The following is an 18,486-nucleotide window of genomic DNA, read 5'->3' as shown; positions in this document are numbered from 1 at the left end:
CTTTCCTCATGTATGATGTCCTTGATGTCATCCCATAACTCATCTAGTCTTTGGTCATTAGTATTCATTGTATCAAATCTATTCTTGAGATACAAGCTAAATATGGGTGTGATGTCTTCGATGTTGTACTTTGGCTCTCTTAGACTTATTTTGATTTTCTTCAGCTTCAACTTGATTTGCACAGGAGCAATTGACAACCTGTTCCACACTTGGTCTTTGCTTTTTCTCATGACGGTTGATATTGAGTTTTCCATCCTATCTATCCACAGATGTAGTTGATTTTATTCCTGTGCGGTCCATCTGGCAAGGTTGATTTGTATAGTCATTGATTATATAGTTAAAAAAAAGTATTTCCAATAACTAATTCATTGATCTTATGGAATTCTATCATGTGTTTTCTAACACTGTTTCTATCACCAAAGCCCTATTTTCAACTATTTCTTCTTCATTTCCAACTGTCACATTGCAACCAGCAGTGATTATCAACACAGCTTGATTGCATGTTCAATCAATTTCAGGCTTCAGTAGTTCACAAAAATATTCAATTTCTTCATTGTCACCATTTGTGGTTGGTACATGAAATTGAATAGCAGTCACAATCATTGATCTTCCTTGCAGGCCTATGGACATTAATCCATCACTAACAGCGTTGTCCTTTAAGATACATCTTGAAAATTCTTTTTTGACAACAAATACAACACTGTTTCTCCTTGATTTGTCATTGCCAACATAGGAGACCATATGGATTGTTGGATGGAGAGTGGCCAGTACAAATCCATTTCACTCTCACTAACACCTAGGATCTTCAACTGATAATCCCATCCATCTTCAATTGTTCCATTTCATTTTTTTTAATTTTATTTATTTTGTTGTTGTTGAGAATATACACAGCAAAACATACACCAATTCAATAGTTTTTACATGTACAGTTCAAAGACATTGATTACATTTTTTCAGTTGTGCTACCATTCTCACACTCCTTTTCTGATTTGCTCCTCCCCCATTGACATAAATTAATTGTCCCTCAAGTTGCCTATCTAATCTTCCAAGTTGCTATTGTCAATTTGATCCCATATAGATAGATATTTCTTAAAAGACCAGATTTTTTTGACTAATTAAGTTTAACTATTCTTTTTTTTATTCTTTAGTTTTAAGAAGAATTCAGGAGATATTTTTGGTTTAAGGTTTAAAGATTATCTCAGGGCAATAGTTTTAGGGGTTCATCTAGCCTCCATAGCTCCAGAAAGTCTAGAGTCCCTGATAATTTGAAATTCAGTTTTGCATTTCCCCCCTTTTGGTCAGGATTCTTCTATAGAGTCCTTGATTTAAACATTCAGTAATGGTAGCTTGGCACTATCCTGCACTTCTGGTCTCATGGTAAATGAGGCAATTGTTAATGGAGACAATTAGCCACACATTCCATTCTTCCTCCTATTGATGACTTTCCTTCTTCCTCTGTTGCTTCAGGCAATTAAGACCCATTGTTGTACCTTGGGCAGCTGCTTGCAATCTTTTACGACCCCAGGCACCATGCAATGATCTAGGAAATAGAAATGAAGCACTAAATATATTATTAGGCCAAGGTGTTATGGATTGAATTGTGCCCCTCTCACCCCTAAAAAAAGGTAGGTTGACATCCCAAACCTTGGCATTGGTGAATGTGACCTTGTTTGGAAACTGAGTCTTTGAAGATGTTATCAGACAAGCCCCCATGAGGTCATACCAGGTTAGATGGGGCCCTAATCCAATCTGACTGGTGTCAGAGAAGAAAAGACACAGAGATATACAGAGGAAGGGTTACCATATGAAAAACACATGTTAGGAAGTCTAAATTGCCTTGAAGAGTTTGCTGGTAGAATATGAAAAGTAATCCTGGTGAGGGCTATAAGGAAAGCTTATATACTGTTCTTTAGGAAGAGTATATGTATACATAAGTAATCGTGAATAGAATGTTGCTAAAAATATGGACATTAAATGTGGTTCTAGTGAGAAATTGAAAGGAAATGATGAACATATTATTAGATGCCTGAGAAAAGACAATCCTCATAAAATGACAAAGAACTTGGTTGGTTTGTGTTCTTATCTGGTATAGAAAGTACAACTTGTAAGGGGGAAAAGGTATTAAAACTCCATGGGCCATTTATGCCTTGACAGGAGCCATTTCTGTCCGGAGCTCCCCAGGTTAGTGGAGATGGCAAATTATCTTTTCCCCCAATTGCAAGTTTATTCCTTCTCCAAGGTCTGGAGGATGGCTCCAGGTGCTCAATAGGGCCTATCTCAGGCCCAGAAAAATCAGCCACTGCAGCTGGCTTGGGAGCGGTGGGGGTGGGGGGTGAGGTAAAGCATATGCAAGTACTTAGCTTTTGCTGAAAGCGCAGTTATTCTCTGGACCCAGAGGTGTGAGTAGGCTGTGTGGCTGGCTGCTTCTCCCTGAGGAAACTGTGGCTGAATGCTAGTACCAGCCCTCTGCAGCCTCTCCCAGAAATAGTGTCTGAGGGCTCCCCGTGATTCAGGTCTGTTAACTCCTCTCTGCTTCTGAACCATCTCTTCCTCACCCTGCTCCTCAGCTCGTTTTCTATGCTTGCCTTTCATGTTCAGGGCTCCTTGCTTGTCATAAATATACTCATTTCACTTGTCTTTTTGGGTCTTTGTTGTAAGAAGCCTTGCCAGAAGCATCTGTCTATTCCACTATTTTGGCTCTGCCTCCATGAATTAAAACTTTTGGTGAAGCTGAGTGAGAAAGACATGAGTTTTGTCCGGACAGAGGGTGGACTGTTATGGAATGAATGTGTCTCGTAAAGGGATATGCTGAGTCCTAACCCCTGGTCCCTGTGCATATGAACATTTTAGTTGTACCCGGTCTTTGAAAATATTATCAGTTAAATTATCAGTAGGTCATAAAGGAGTAGGGTGGGTTCCAATCCAATCTGAGTGGTGTCCTAATAAAAATGGAGAAGAGACACAGAGAGACAGACAAAAACAGAATAGCCATGTGAAGATGCATCTACAGCTAAGGAATGTCTGAAGCTATGAGACCCTGAAAGAGATAAGATCTATTCCTAAAGACTTCAGAGGGAGAATGACCAGGAAAACACATCGACTTAGCTTTCAGAACTGTGAGACAACAAGCGTCTGTTTTTATAAGCCCCTCAGTTTATGGTATTTTGTTACAGCAGCCCCAGGAAATTAATACAAATGGAAAAATTATTTTCAACTTAAAACTTGCTATTTAAGGCATATGCAGATTTTATTTCTGTAATATTTAGAAAGAAAGTTATATTTAATGTGTCAAATTAATCCCCGTTTCCTATAAATATCATCTTACTGGAAACCCTGGTGGTGTAGTTGTTAAGTGTTATGGCTGCTAACCAAGAGGTCGGCAGTTTGAATCCACCAGATGCTCCTCAGAAACTCTATGGAGAAGTTCCACTTTGTCCTATAGGGTCCCTATGAGTTGGAATCAACTCAACTGGAGTGGGTTTGGTTTGGGTTATCATCTTACTATCTAACTACTAATAAATCAAATGTCTTAAACTATTGCTTCAGGATTATGAATTGGATCAGCCACACACCGCTGCTCTCTGGCCCTGCCCCCTGCAGCTCCAAGCTCCTCTCCTCAGGCAACTGGGCTCTCCTTCTGTTTGTGATTGCTTGTGATTTCTTCATGGGGCTGCTTATTGAACTCAATTATATGAGGAACAGTTTAATATTGAAAATTTTTTTTTTACTGAGTGCAATGGAGTTAATGCAGAGATATGATGGGTAGAATTCATTTGAGGATGTTTCACTGGGTTTCCGAGTATGCAGAGAACTTTGGTACGGTGCTAGTTCTATAACAATATTAATATAAACATTTCATGAGCTACTAAATCTGTTAATGAGTGCCCGTGATGATCTACCATATCCAAAAGTGGGTGGAGGCTTAGTGAATTATTTAACACGCATTGTGTTACAGGCTTCAATTTGCTTTTTAAGCTGTCCTTTGAGGTGTAGCCTATGAAATTCTCAATTTTAGATTAAATAAATAAGACTTATTGAGTTTAAATGCATCCTCTCTTTATACAGCTCATAAGGGGTCTAACTTCTCAGGTCTGCTTGACACTTGACCCTAGACTTCTTACCATTAGGTGGTGTGGTCTCACCTTGATTTGGTATCTTGATACCACATCAATTTAATCCTACTTTTGGAAAAATGTTTAAAAGCACATATCTTACTGGAAATAAGTTAAGAAATCATATATACATGAAATATTTAAAAACAATGACTCTTAATGTTTTACCCAGGTTAAAACTGTCAGCTGAACCATGTACTCAGGGAATAAAACTTCAGAGAATCAAACTTCAAGCACAAATTTCATCCTCACCGGGCTCTTTGATCATACCAAATACTCAGTCTTCCTCTATACTTTAACCTTTGTCTTTTTCTTGATGGCTCTAACTGGGAATGCCCTTCTCATCCTCCTGATCCACATGGAGCCCCGCCTTCACACCCCTATGTACTGCTTCATCAACCAGCTCTCTCTCATGGGCCTCATGTACATATGTGTAATTGTGCCCAAGATGCTCGTGGGGCAGGTCACAGGAGATAATACAATTTCCCCCTTAGGGTGTGGGGTTCAGATGTTCTCCCACCTGACCCTTGCTGGAGCTGAGTTTTCTCTCCTGGCTGCCATGGCCTATGACCGGTATGCTGCCATTTGCAGACCTCTCCACTACCCACTGCTTATGAAGCCAAGAATCTGCCAAATCCTGGTGTCTGGATGCTGGTTCCTGGGCATGTCTGATGGTTTTGTGTTTGCCCCCATGACCATGAGCTCCCCCTACTGTCACTCAAGGAAAATCCTGAACTTCTTTTGTGAAGCCCCTGCACTACTGAAGCTCTCCTGCTCTGACATCTCCCTCTACGAGAAGCTCATGTACCTGTGCTGTGTTCTCATGCTCCTCATTCCCATATCCATCATCTCCATGTCATATGCCCTCATCCTGCACCTTATCCACAGGATGAATTCAGCTGAGGGCAGCAGGAAGGCCCTTGCCACCTGTTCCTCCCACATAGTGGTAGTGCTGCTCTTTTTTGGAGCCTCCACCTACAATTACATGCTCCCCAGATCGTACCACACAGCTGAGCAGGACAGAAGGGTGTCTGCCTTTTACACCATCATCACCCCTGTGCTGAACCCTCTCATTTACAGCCTCCGGAACAAAGATATCATAGAGGCTCTGAGGAGAATGATGCCATCAGGGATAAGACTAAGGAAAGTTGTAAATGGGAAAACCTAGAAATGACCCTCTTCCTTTTCTTTCTTCCCCTCCCTATCTCTTTTCATTCTGCCCTCTGATTCTGGTTACCCCAAATGGAGTCCTCCAGGGTCTTTTTTTTTTTTCCTATCTTATGCATGTGGTAATTCTCCTCCACATTTCTTTTTCATCCTGATTTGTCTCTTATATTTTTAAGTTCCTTAGAATCTTTTTTATCTGTAATGCTGTAAGTGACATAAGGAAAACCACAGCAAGCGCCTTATCTACCATCCTAACGTCATTGATCATTTTAATATGAGATTTGGGAAGTCATTGTCTTAACCCTGAAAGTGTTTCACTGTGAAGATGTCATATCCTAGAAGAATTCTGGAGGGAAATTGGCTGGTCTCTCACTTTGCAAAACCTCTGAAGTTATAGTTCACATGTGCCAGCCACTGCATATCTGCAGTTTTATATTTACTAAGGAGATCTGGACATATCTTTTCCAAGGATTAAAAGTTGGATTGATAGAGCAAAACTTATGCTTTCAATAATATTTGGCCATCAAAACAATCTGGAATGAATGCCAATCCACATTATAGTTCCATAGTTAATAGGTTCGTCTAATTTCACAGGTTATAAGCATGTAAATAAAAGTGGATACATATTTATGATTCTTTAGATTTTAACTAAAAGACAAATGCCTTATGGGTAGTGGTGATTTAGAAAACATTAATCTCATCCTTTTACTTCTGAATCTGAGAAAACCAATAAAATGATTTTGAACATGTCATCAACCTCTACTTTTCCTTAATATAGCATGCTACAACTCTACCAGTATCAGGAAATAATTTTATTTTCACTAGACCAGTTCACAAATCTAGTGTTTCTGGAATGCAACAAATTAAGGAAGAAATATATTTGCTCAAATATATTTGCAAAAACATGACTTGAGTCCCAAAGTCATTTCGTTATTACTACCTGGCAAAGAATCCTCACATTATATTCACTATCAAGAAATAGAACCCAGGTGTTTCTGTGCCTGATGCATTTCCAGTTGACTAGCAGGTGTTCTCCTTTCCTTGCTCCTGAGCTGCGTTCTCTTGCTTCTCAACTAATGATTATTCCTGCTGAGGGTGAAAGGAATTTTCCCTTTTTTTTTTTTTTTTGATAATGATTCCATTCCACCAATCAGACAAAAAAAGTAACAGCTGAATAGCCTGAGAAATTTGCTGAGAGCTTTATATAATTTAATTTTAGAAAATTTGATTAAAGTAGAGAAATAAAAAAAAGCAAAACTACCTACACAGTCTTTCACTATACACGAAAGACTAATTAAGCCATGTTAGTTTTCCTTTTAATTACGTTATTGATATAATTAACTAAACTTATGTAATATTTTTTCATAGTTTTTATTTTTTTAATGATTGTTTTATTTCTTTGTCACTAACAAGGACATTATGCTGAGAAAAACTAAAATCTTAAGTTTGAAGTAATCGCTAGACATGAGGACTGTTGTAGTAAGATAGAATATGTAAACAAGGACTGCAGTTAAAACCAGTCAATTTTGAGTTTCAATCCTGAATTGCCACTTAAAATCTAAAGATCTGTTTAATATTTTTATGTTTGTCTAAGCCCTTTGAGCCCTTCTATAACTTTTAAGAAGGGTAAAACAAAACTTTCTAATCTAATTGCTTTTAGGAATGAGTGGGATAATATGGACAATGGTTTTTACCACTTGCTACAACTAAGAAGGTGTTACTTTCCTTCCCTCCATTGTAACACTCGGAACTACTTGTATCTCTTCCCAAGCTATTTGCCTTCATGTCATGGAAGTTTGGGTTAAATTCTATATTTGTTTCTCAGCAGCTTCAAAGAAGGAATTAATTTATTTCACTGCCTCCCTGGATTCTCCGTCACAAGCACAGAACTAGGAACATAAATGCCAACTAGGGGCTTTGAATATTACCTGAGTTTAATACATTCAAGGTGCCTAGTCAAGAATCCAGCTCATGGAAGAGGCTAGAAAACTGTTAATCCCTTTCATCTTTCTCCCATGTATGAAAACTGAGGACTAAGCAGATAAAGTAACAGGCACGAGAGCTCAATTTCCCTGTTCGTAATGAGTTGGAATCGATTTGATGGCGATGAGTTTTCCTAATTACCTTCTTAATCCTCATGCTGCCCTGCTCTCATCCCTACTGACCTTTCATCTTTATCATAGACCTGACATGAACTTTGTGTCTGCATACGAAGTTACATGAGAATTTCTGGTGTCTTAAAAGTCAGCTTCTGGTAATTCCATTTAAAATGAAGTTTCAAATTAAGAGCTGAATTTAATCAACATTTTGATGAATGGCATAAAACTGTGTGTATCTTTTAGTATTCATTATATAAAATGCTAAGAAAACCGTTCACTTATTTGGTCTCACTTGAGATACAAGAAAATGCATATTACAATATCTAGATCCAGAAGGAGTCCCAGGGTGGTGCAAATGGTTAAGCACTAAACTTCTAACCAAAAACTTGACGGTTTAAACCCACCCAGAGGTGTCTGTGACGATAGGCCTGGAGATCTGCTCTTGAAATGTCACAGCCTTGAAAACCTATGGAGCTGTTCTACTCTGCACACATGGGATCACCATCACTCAGAATCAACTTGATGACAACTAGCGACAACATATCCAGAGAAGCGGATTTGTACGCAAAATCAACCAACTCTGTGCACAGATTTTGTGTCAGAAATGTTGACGAGAACTTGAATTTTAATGCTCGATTCCTTGTTCAGTATTTTATCTATTTCACCACTTTGCATTTCGTATTTACATATTACCTACTACATCATTTTTATTTTTAAAAAAACTAAATTATTACAGCTCTGTTTTGTTTTATTCACATTTTAAGACCAGAGTAATTTCTATATTTATTAAAATTATTTACTAATTCCAAGGCGGGGCCGAGACGGCAGACTAGGTGGACACTACTGTGGATCCCTCTTGCAACAAAGACTCGGAAAAACAAGTGAATCGATCACATACATAACAATCTACGAACTCTGAACAACAAACACAGATCTAGAGATGGAGAACGAACAGATACGGGGAGACAGCGATTGTTTTCAGAGCCAGGAGCAAGCGTACCAGGCAGGTGACCTTCAGAGCCCGATTTGGGGCAGAGCCCAGGGGGGCAGACGGCACAGACAAGGGGCCCAGCCCTAGCCCCCGAACTCATTCCGGGAGGGAGCCTAGCCAGTTGGCACGGGCGGCGCAGTGGCGCAGCCGGTGGGAGAAGTCCCCGGGAGGCAGTGACTGGTCTTGGAGTGGGGAGAGCAGCGTCCCAGCCGGGGAACCGTCCCGCTGGGAGTTTGGCGGGCGTGGGTGGGGCGTGAGCGCGGGGACCAGCTATATTCCCCTGAATTGACCCCAGGAGGGGGCCCAGCTGTTCGTGCAGACGGCGCCCACCTAGTTCGCTCGAGCAGCGCAATGCGCCAGAGGGAGAAGTCCCAGGGAGGAAGCGACTGGTCTTGGAGCGGGGAGAGCAGCATCCCAGCTGGGGAGCTGTCCCGCCGGGATTTCGGAGGGTGCGGGTGGGGCGTGTGGGCGGGGATCAGCTACATTCCCCTGAATTGACCCCGGGACGGTCCCAACTGGTTCGCACAGACCCAGCTGGTTCGCGCGGGCGGTGTGGCGGAGCAGCCGGTGGAAGAAGTCCCCGGGAGGCAGTGGCTGGTCTTGGAACGGGGAGAGCGGCGCCCCAGCTGGGACGCACAGTCGTGACTCAGGCACGGGGACCTGCTCCGCTCTCCTGAGCTGACCCCGGGGGGGACCCCACCCAGTTCGCGGGAGCGGCACACGATGCGGCTGGCAGGACGGGGTGTCCCTGGGAGGCAGCGACTGACTTTGGAGACGGGAGTGCACCGTCCCAGTAGGGGAGCCTTAACCCTGGGGCTGGGGCTGACAGCGGAGGATCTGACCGTGACGCCAGCGGGCCAGAACCCCGGGGGGGGGCAATCTCCACACTGCCAGTACATATAGGTGACGCGTCCTGTGGAAATCTCAGATATAAGAGTCATTCCAAGTAAGACAAACAACTCTGGCTATATTCTGAGGTGCTACACTCCTAGCTCTCTGATCCCTCCCCCACCCTCCCCAGGCGGCTCCATTAACATCCGAATAGCCTGAGCCAGAGGGAGAACTCTGATAGGGATCTGACTGCATTTTTTTTTAGCGGATTTTCTGGAAAAACTAGTTTCCCAGTGATGGCTCGGAGACAGCAGTCCATATCATACCACATAAAGAACCAGACCATGACAGCTTCTACAACCCCACAAACAAAAGAATCAAAATCTTTCCCAAATGAAGATACAATCCTGGAATTATCAGATACAGAATATAAAAAACTAATTTACAGAATGCTTAAAGACATCACAAATGAAATTAGGCTAACTGCAGAAAAAGCCAAGGAACACACTGATAAAACTGTTGAAGAACTCAAAAAGATTATTCAAGAACATAGCGGAAAAATTAATAAGTTGCAAGAATCCATAGAGAGACAACATGTAGAAATCCAAAAGATTAACAATAAAATTACAGAATTAGACAACACAATAGGAAGTCAGAGGAGCAGACTCGAGCAATTAGAATGCAGCCTGGGGAATCGGGAGGACCAGGGAATCAACACCAACATAGCTGAAAAAAATCCGATAAAAGAATTAAAAAAAAATGAAGAAACCCTAAGAATCATGTGGGACTCTATCAAGAAGGATAACTTGCGAGTGATTGGAGTCCCAGAACAGGGAGGGGGGACAGAAAACACAGAGAAAATAGTTGAAGAACTCCTGACACAAAACTTCCCTGACATCATGAAAGATGAAAGGATATCTATCCAAGATGCTCATCGAACCCCATTTAAGATTGATCCAAAAAGAAAAACACCAAGACATATTATCATCAAACTTGCCAAAACCAAAGATAAACAGAAAATTTTAAAAGCAGCCAGGGAGAAAAGAAAGGTTTCCTTCAAGGGAGAATCAATAAGAATAAGTTCAGACTACTCAGCAGAAACCATGCAGGCAAGAAGGGAATGGGACAACGTATACAGAGCACTGAATGCGAAAAACTGCCAACCAAGGATCATATATCTAGCAAAACTCTCCCTGAAATATGAAGGAGAAATTAAGATATTTACAGATAAACACAAGTTTAGAGAATTTGCAAAAACCAAACCAAGGCTACAAGACATGCTAAAGGAGATTGGTCAGATGACCAATAATATCAGATTCCAGCACAATACAAGGTCACAAAACAGAACGTCCTGATATCAACTCAAATAGGGAAAGCACAAAAACAAACAAATTAAGATTAATTCTAAAAAATAAATAAATAAACAAAATAATACACATAACAGGGAATCATGGAAATCAATAGATAAAAGATCACAATAATCAAAAAGAGGGACTAAATATAGGAGGCACTGGACTGCCAGATGGACAGTGATACAAGGCGATATAGAATGATACAAGTTAGGTTTTTACTTAGAAAAATAGGGGTAAATAATAAGGTAACCACAAAAAGGAATATCAACTCCATAACCCAAGAAAAAAGTCAAGAAAAACGTTAACGACTCAACTAACGTAAAGTTAAACATTATGAAAATGAGGATCTCACAATCTACTAAGAAAAACGTCTCAGCACAAAAAAGCATGTGGAAAAATGAAAAGGCCAACAACACACGTGAAAAGGCATCAAAATGACAGCACTAAAAACTTATTTATCTATAATTACGCTGAATGTAAATGGTCTAAATGCACCAATAAAGAGACAGAGAGTCACGGACTGGATAAAGAAACATGATCCATCTATATTCTGCCTACAAGAGACACACCTTAGACTTAGAGACACAAACAAACTAAAACTCAAAAGATGGAAAAAAATATATGAAGCAAACAATAAGAAAAAAGAAGAGGAGTAGCAATATTAATTTCTGACAAAATAGACTTTAAGCTTAAATCCACCAGAAAGAATAAAGAAGGACACTACATAATGATAAAAGGGACAATTGAGCAGGAAGACATAACCATATTAAATATTTATGCACCCAATGACAGGGCTGCAAGTTACATAAATAAAATTTTAACAAAATTGAAAAGTGAGATAGACACCTCCACATTTATAGTAGGGGACTTCAACACACCACTTTCGGAGAAGGACAGGACATTCAGTAAGAAGCTCAATAGAGACACGGAAGACCTGATTACAACCGTCAACCAACTTGACCTCATTGACTTATACAGAACTCTCCACCCAACTGCTGCAAAGTATACTTTTTTTTTCTAGTGCACATGGAACATGCTCTAGAATAGACCACATATTAGGTCAAAAAACAAATCTTTGCAGAATCCAAAACATCGAAATATTACAAAGCAACTTCTCAGACCACAAGGCAATAAAACTAGAAATCAATAACAGAAAAACTAGGGAAAAGAAATCAAATACTTGGAAACTGAACAATACCCTCCTGAAAAAAGAATGGGTTATAGAAGACATCAAGGAGGGAATAAGGAAATTCATAGAATGCAACGAGAATGAAAATACTTTCTATCAAAACCTCTGGGACACGCAAAAGCAGTGCTCAGAGGCCAATTTATATCGATAAATGCACACATACAAAAAGAAGAAAGAGCCAAAATCAGAGAACTGTCCCGACAACTTGAACAAATAGAAAGTGAGCAACAAAAGAACCCATCAGGCACCAGAAGAAAACAAATAATAAAAATTAGAGCTGAACTAAATGAATTAGAGAACAGAAAAACAATTGAAAGAATTAACAAAGCCAAAAGCTGGTTCTTTGAAAAAATTAACAAAATTGATAAACCATTGGCTAGACTGACTAAAGAAAAACAGGAAAGGAAACAAATAACCTGAATAAGACGAGAAGGACCACATCACAACAGAGCCAAATGAAATTAAAAGAATCATTTCAGATTACTACGAAAAATTGTACTCTAACAAATTTCAAAACCTAGAAGAAATGGATAAATTCTTGGAAAAACACTACCTACCTAAACTAACACATTCAGAAGTAGAACAACTAAATAGACCCATAACAAAAAAAGAGATTGAAACGGTAATCAAAAAACTTCCAACAAAAAAAAGTCCTGGCCCGGACGGCTTCACTGCAGAGTTCTACCAAACCTTCAGAGAAGACTTAACACCACTACTACTGAAGGTATTTCAAAGCCTAGAAAAAGACGAAATACTAGCCAACTCATTCTATGAAGCTACCATTTCCCTGATACCAAAACCAGGTAAAGACATTACAAAAAAAGAAAATTATAGACCTGTATCCCTCATGAACATAGATGCAAAAATCCTCAACAAAATTCTAGCCAATAGAATCCAACAACACATCAAAAAAATAATTCACCCTGATCAAGTGGGATTTATACCAGGTATGCAAGGCTGGTTTAATATCAGAAAAACCATTCATGTAATCCAGCATATAAATAAAACAAAAGACAAAAACCACACGATCTTATCAATTGATGCAGAAAAGGCATTTGACAAAGCCCAACACCCATTTATGATAAAAACTCTAACCAAAATAGGAATTGAAGGAAAATTCCTCAACATAATAAAGGGCATCTATGCAAAGCCAACAGCCAATATCACTCTAAATGGAGAGAACCTGAAAGCATTTCCCTTGAGAACGGGAACCAGACAAGGATGCCCTTTATCACCGCTCTTATTCAACATCGTACGTGAAGTCCTAGCCAGGGCAATTAGGCTAGAATAAGAAATAAAGGGTATCCGGATTGGCAAGGAGGAAGTAAAGCTATCACTATTTGCAGATGACAAGATCGTATACACGGAAAACCCTAAGGAATCCTCCAGAAAACTACTGAAACTAATAGAAGAGTTTGGCAGAGTCTCAGGTTATAAAATAAACATACAAAAATCACTTGGATTCCTCTACATCAACAAAAAGAACACCGAAGAGGAAATCACCAAATCAATACCATTCACAGTAGCCCCCAAGAAGATAAAATACTTAGGAATAAATCTTACCAAGGATGTAAAAGACTTATACAAAGAAAACTACAAAGCTCTACTACAAGAAATTCAAAAGGACATACTTAAGTGGAAAAACATACCTTGCTCATGGATAGGAAGACTTAACATAGTAAAAATGTCTATTCTACCAAAAGCCATCTATACATATAACACACTTCCATTCCAAATTCCAATGTCATATTTTAAGGGGATAGAGAAACAAATCACCAATTTCATATGGAAGGGAAAGAACCCCCCTGATAAGCAAAGCATTACTGAAAAAGAAGAAGAAAGTGGGAGGCCTCACTCTACCTGATTTCAGAACCTATTATACAGCCACAGTAGTCAAAACAGCCTGGTACTGGTACAACAACAGGCACATAGACCAATGGAACAGAATTGAGAACCCAGATATAAATCCATCCACATATGAGCAGCTGATATTTGACAAAGGACCAGTGTCAGTTAATTGGGGAAAAGATAGTGTTTTTAACAAATGCTGCTGGCATAACTGGATATCCATTTGCAAAAGAATGAAACAGGACCCATACCTCACACCATGCACAAAAACTAACTCCAAGTGGATCAAAGACCTAAACATAAAGACTAAAACGATAAAGATCATGGAAGAAAAAATTGGGACAACCCTAGGAGCCCTAATACAGGGCATAAACAGAATAAAAAACATTACCAAAAATAATGAAGAGAAACCAGATAACTGGGAGCTCCTAAAAATCAAGCACCTATGCTCATCTAAAGACTTCACCAAAAGAGTAAAAAGACCACCTACAGACTGGGAAAGAATATTCAGCTATGACATCTCAGACCAGCGCCTGATCTCTAAAATCTACATGATTCTGTCAAAACTCAACCACAAAAAGACAAACAACCCAATCAAGAAGTGGGCAAAGGATATGAACACACATTTCACTGAAGAAGATTTTCAGGCAGCCAACAGATACATGAGAAAATGCTCCCGATCATTAGCCATTAGAGAAATGCAAATTAAATCTACGATGAGATTCCATCTCACACCAACTAGACTGGCATTAATCCAAAAAACACAAAATAATAAATGTTGGAGAGGCTGCGGAGAGATTGGAACTGTCATACACTGCTGGTGGGAATGTCAAATGGTACAACCACTTTGGAAATCCATCTGGCGTTATCTTAAACAGTTAGAAATAGAACTACCATACAACCCAGAAATCCCACTCCTCGGAATATACCCTAGAGATACAAGAGCCTTCACACAAACAGATATATGCACACCCATGTTTATTGCAGCTCTGTTTACAATAGCAAAAAGCTGGAAGCAACCAAGGTGTCCGTCAATGGATGAATGGGTAAATAAATTGTGGTATATTCACACAATGGAATACTACACATCGATAAAGAACAGTGACGAACCTCTGAAACATTTCATAACATGGAGCAATCTGGAAGGCATTATGCTGAGCGAAATCAGTCAGAGGCAAAAGGACAAATATTGTCTAAGACCACTATTATAAGATCTTGAGAAATAGAAAAAAATGAGAAGAACACATACTTTCGTGGTTACAAAGGGGGGAGGGAGGGAGGGAGGGAGAGGGTTTTTTATTGATCAATCAGTAGATAAGAACTGCTCTGGGTGAAGGGAAACACAACACTCAATACAAGGAAAGTCAGCCCAATCGGACTGGACTAAAAGCAAAGAGGTTTCCAGGATAAAATGAATGCTTCAAAGGTCAGCGGAGAAGGGGCTGAGGTCTGGGGAACATGGTTTGAGGGGACTTCTAAGTCAATGGGCAAAATAATTCTATTCTGAAAACATTCTGCATCCCACTTTGAAATGTGGCGTCTGGGGTTCTAAATGCTAACAAGCCGCCATGTAAGATACATCAATTGGTCTCAACCCACCTGGAGCAAAGGAAAATGAAGAACACCAAGGTCACACAACAACTAAGAACCCAAGAGACAGAAAGGGCCACATGAACCAGAGACCTACATTATCCTGAGACCAGAAGAACTAGTTGGTGCCCGGCCACAATCGATGACTGCCCTGTCAGGGAGCACAACAGAGAACTCCTGAGGGAGCAGAAGATCAGTGGGATACAGACCCCAAATTCTCATAAAAAGACCATAGTTAATGGTCTGACTGCGACTAGAGGAATCCCAGCGGCAATGCTCCCCAGACCTTTTGTTGGCACAGGACAGGAATCATCCCCGAAGACAACTCATCAGACATGAAAGGGACTGGTCAGTGGGGGGGAGAGAGATGCTGATGAAGAGTGAGCTAATTAAATCAGGTGGACCCTGGAGAGTGTGTTGGCAACTCTTGACTGGAGGGGGGATGGGAAGATAGAGAGAGAGGGAAGACGGCAAAATTGGCACGAAACGAGAGACTGAAAGGGCTGACTCAATAGGGGGAGAGCAAGTGGGAGAAGGAAGTAAGATGTATGCAAACTTACATGTGACAGACTGATTGGAATTGTAAATGTTCACTTGAAGCTTAATAAAAGTTAATTAAAAAAATTATTTACTAATTCCACAAGTGTAAGTGTAAGTGACAGTATACAATTCGACTCTGGGTCAGTTTAATAAATGGGAACGTAAAAGTATAAGTTGATAAAGAGTAGAATAGGGAGATTGGGATAGAATGGAATGTAATAGGATTGGATTTATACATATATTTACATGGCTGACACCAGTGGCAGAATCTCCAGGTGCAGATATAATCAATAAGAGAGGTGTCTTCTATTCATTTATCCTTTTCTTTTCCTAAAATTACAACTAGCAGACTTACCTATGTCTTGTTATAGTTGTTAGGTGTCTTCAAGCCAGTTCCAACTCATAGTGACCCTATGCACAACAGAATAAAACACTGCCTGGTCCGAGGCCATCCTCATAATCATTGTTATGCTTGAGCCCATTGTTGTAGCCCGTGTGTCAATCCATCTCATTGAGGGTCTTCCTATCTTTTGCTGACCCTTTACTTTACCAAGCATGATGTCCTTCTACAGGCACTGGTCCCTCCTAACAACGTGTCCAAAACAAGTTAGATGAAGTCTCGCCGTCCTTGTTTCTAAGGAGCATTCTGTCTGTATTTCTTCCAAGACAGATTTGTTCATTCTTCTGACAGTCCAGGGTATATTCAATATTTTTGCCAACACCATAATTCAAAGGCATCATTCTTCTTCAGTCTTCCTTATTCATTTTCTAGCTTTTACATGCATATGAGGTGATTGAAAACACCATGCCTTGGGTCAGGCACACCTTAGCCTTCAAAGTGACATCTTTGCTTTTCAACATTTATTAAAGAGGTCTTTTGCAGCACATTTGCCTAATGCAAGGGGTTGTTTCATTTCTTGACTGCTGCTTCCATGGACATTGATTGTGGATCCAAGTAAAATGAAATCCTTGACAACTTCAATATGCTCTCTGTTTATCAAGATATTGCTTATTGGTCCAGTTGTGAGGATTTTTGCTTTCTTTTTATTGAGGTATAATCCATACCGAAGGCTGCAGTCTTTGATCTTCATCAGTAAGTGCTTCAAGTCCTCTTCACTTTCAGCAAGCAAGGCTGTGTCATCTGCATAACTCAGGTCATTAGTGAGTCCTCGTACAGTCTGGATGTTCCTTTCTTTTTCATGTAGTCCAGCTTCTCAGGTTATTTGTTTTGGGACACCAACTTATCCTGAGTATAGAGGACGAGCCAGGAAAATAATCGTGTGAGTATCAGTCAGCGTAAGATGTATTAAAGGAAAGTGACTTCAAAATCTTAGTACTCTATCAGCAAAATTTAGTTCTAGCTCACACTACACATACATTGGAAGTTGGGTGTGACTTTTTTTTTTTTCACATTGTCTATATTATCAAACCAGATCAGATGGAACAGCTTCTTTATGAAATATTGCAGTTGTGTTACACAAAGGAGAAAGAAGCTGGTTGTACCACATGATTGTTCTTATGTTTTGTTCCTGGAAGGTCCAAATGGCGATACTGCTTATGTTTCAGTGGCCAAAGCACTTTCTTCACATGACCAGGATTAGGTTCAACAAAATGGAAAGGTACAATTCCATATTATGTATTAATATATTGAATCTGTTGTTGGTTTTATGTAAAAGATGGACAAGTTAATTTTTTTTTCTGTTCACTTTGATCCTCTGACTTTCTAGAAAATACCAGGCATTTGGGTGAAACTCTTAAAAGTACACACTCTTTGCTTACATGTTTTCCATTTATATTTTCCTTGATTGATATTTTTTCAACACCCACCCCAAAAACTATATGTCCATAGCATAAATAATCACGGTCATTATAGGCCCTTCCTTCACTTTCTCCCCTGGATCTAAGATATACCATATTGTGTGTCTGTCCATTATTTACCTAAGGCAATTTTGTCCTGTGATAAAGAACGTGGTAGGCCTTCATCTCATTTCTTACTATAGCTTTATTCATCCTTTTAAAATTGGTTAATATTGTGATTATGAAATTAATATGAATTTATTTGTGAGATGGTGAAAAAAATGAAAACAGGGTCTGCTTATCTCATCGACCACTCTTTCTGTCTTTGGCAAAAAAAATAAGCTGGTAGATATTCAATACAACACGCTTCCATCAATTCATTGTATGTGGTGACTTACATGTTGCTGTTATGCTTGAAGCTATGCCACTGGTATTTCAAATACCAGCATGGACCCATAGTGGACAGGTTTCAGCAGAGCTTCCATGCTAAGACGTACTAGGAAGAAAGGCCTGGTTATCTACTTCCAAAAATTAGCCAATAAAAACCTTATGGGTTGCAATATAACATTTTTACACATAGTTCTAGAACAGCCTAGGTTGAAAGGCACTCAAAATGCCTAGTGGCCACAATAATGGGCTCAAGCATACCAATTATTGTGAAGATGGCACAGGACAGGGCACTATTTTATTCTGCTGTACATAAGGTCATCATGAGTTGATGCTGACTTGATTGCAACTAAAAAGAACTGCGGCAGATATTCGATAAAATTTTGTTCAAGACATTTGTGTTTATAACCTACTGCTGGAGAATTAAGGAATGGTTCAGTGGTTAAGTGCTTGGCTGCTAACCCAAAGGTTAGCAGTTCAAAACCCCAGCCATTCCCATGAGAAAGATGTGGCGGTCAGCTTCCATAAGGATTACAGCCTTGGAAACCCTATGGAGCTGCTCTTAACAATGGGTTTGATTTTA

General features: G+C 39.7%; 1 protein-coding gene across 1 annotated transcript; it reads left to right on the top strand.

Annotated features, from left to right (window-relative positions):
• Positions 1 to 4,305: 4,305 nt before the first annotated feature.
• Positions 4,306 to 5,280, top strand: LOC126068156 (olfactory receptor 2T3-like). Its single transcript, XM_049870568.1, has one exon. It carries the CDS (start codon positions 4,306 to 4,308, stop codon positions 5,278 to 5,280), a length of 975 nt encoding a protein of 324 aa, XP_049726525.1.
• Positions 5,281 to 18,486: the final 13,206 nt, after the last annotated feature.

Source organism: Elephas maximus, chromosome 2 (assembly GCF_024166365.1).
Source record: "Elephas maximus indicus isolate mEleMax1 chromosome 2, mEleMax1 primary haplotype, whole genome shotgun sequence".
Lineage (NCBI taxonomy): Eukaryota > Metazoa > Chordata > Mammalia > Proboscidea > Elephantidae > Elephas > Elephas maximus.
Note: the sequence above shows the minus strand (reverse complement) of the source record. Positions and strands in the feature narration are given on the sequence as shown.

What these genes read in the sequence shown, in the direction of transcription:
- LOC126068156 (XM_049870568.1), top strand. Translation starts at nt 4,306, where the DNA reads ATGTACTCAGGGAATAAAACTTCAGAGAATCAAACTTCAAGCACAAAT.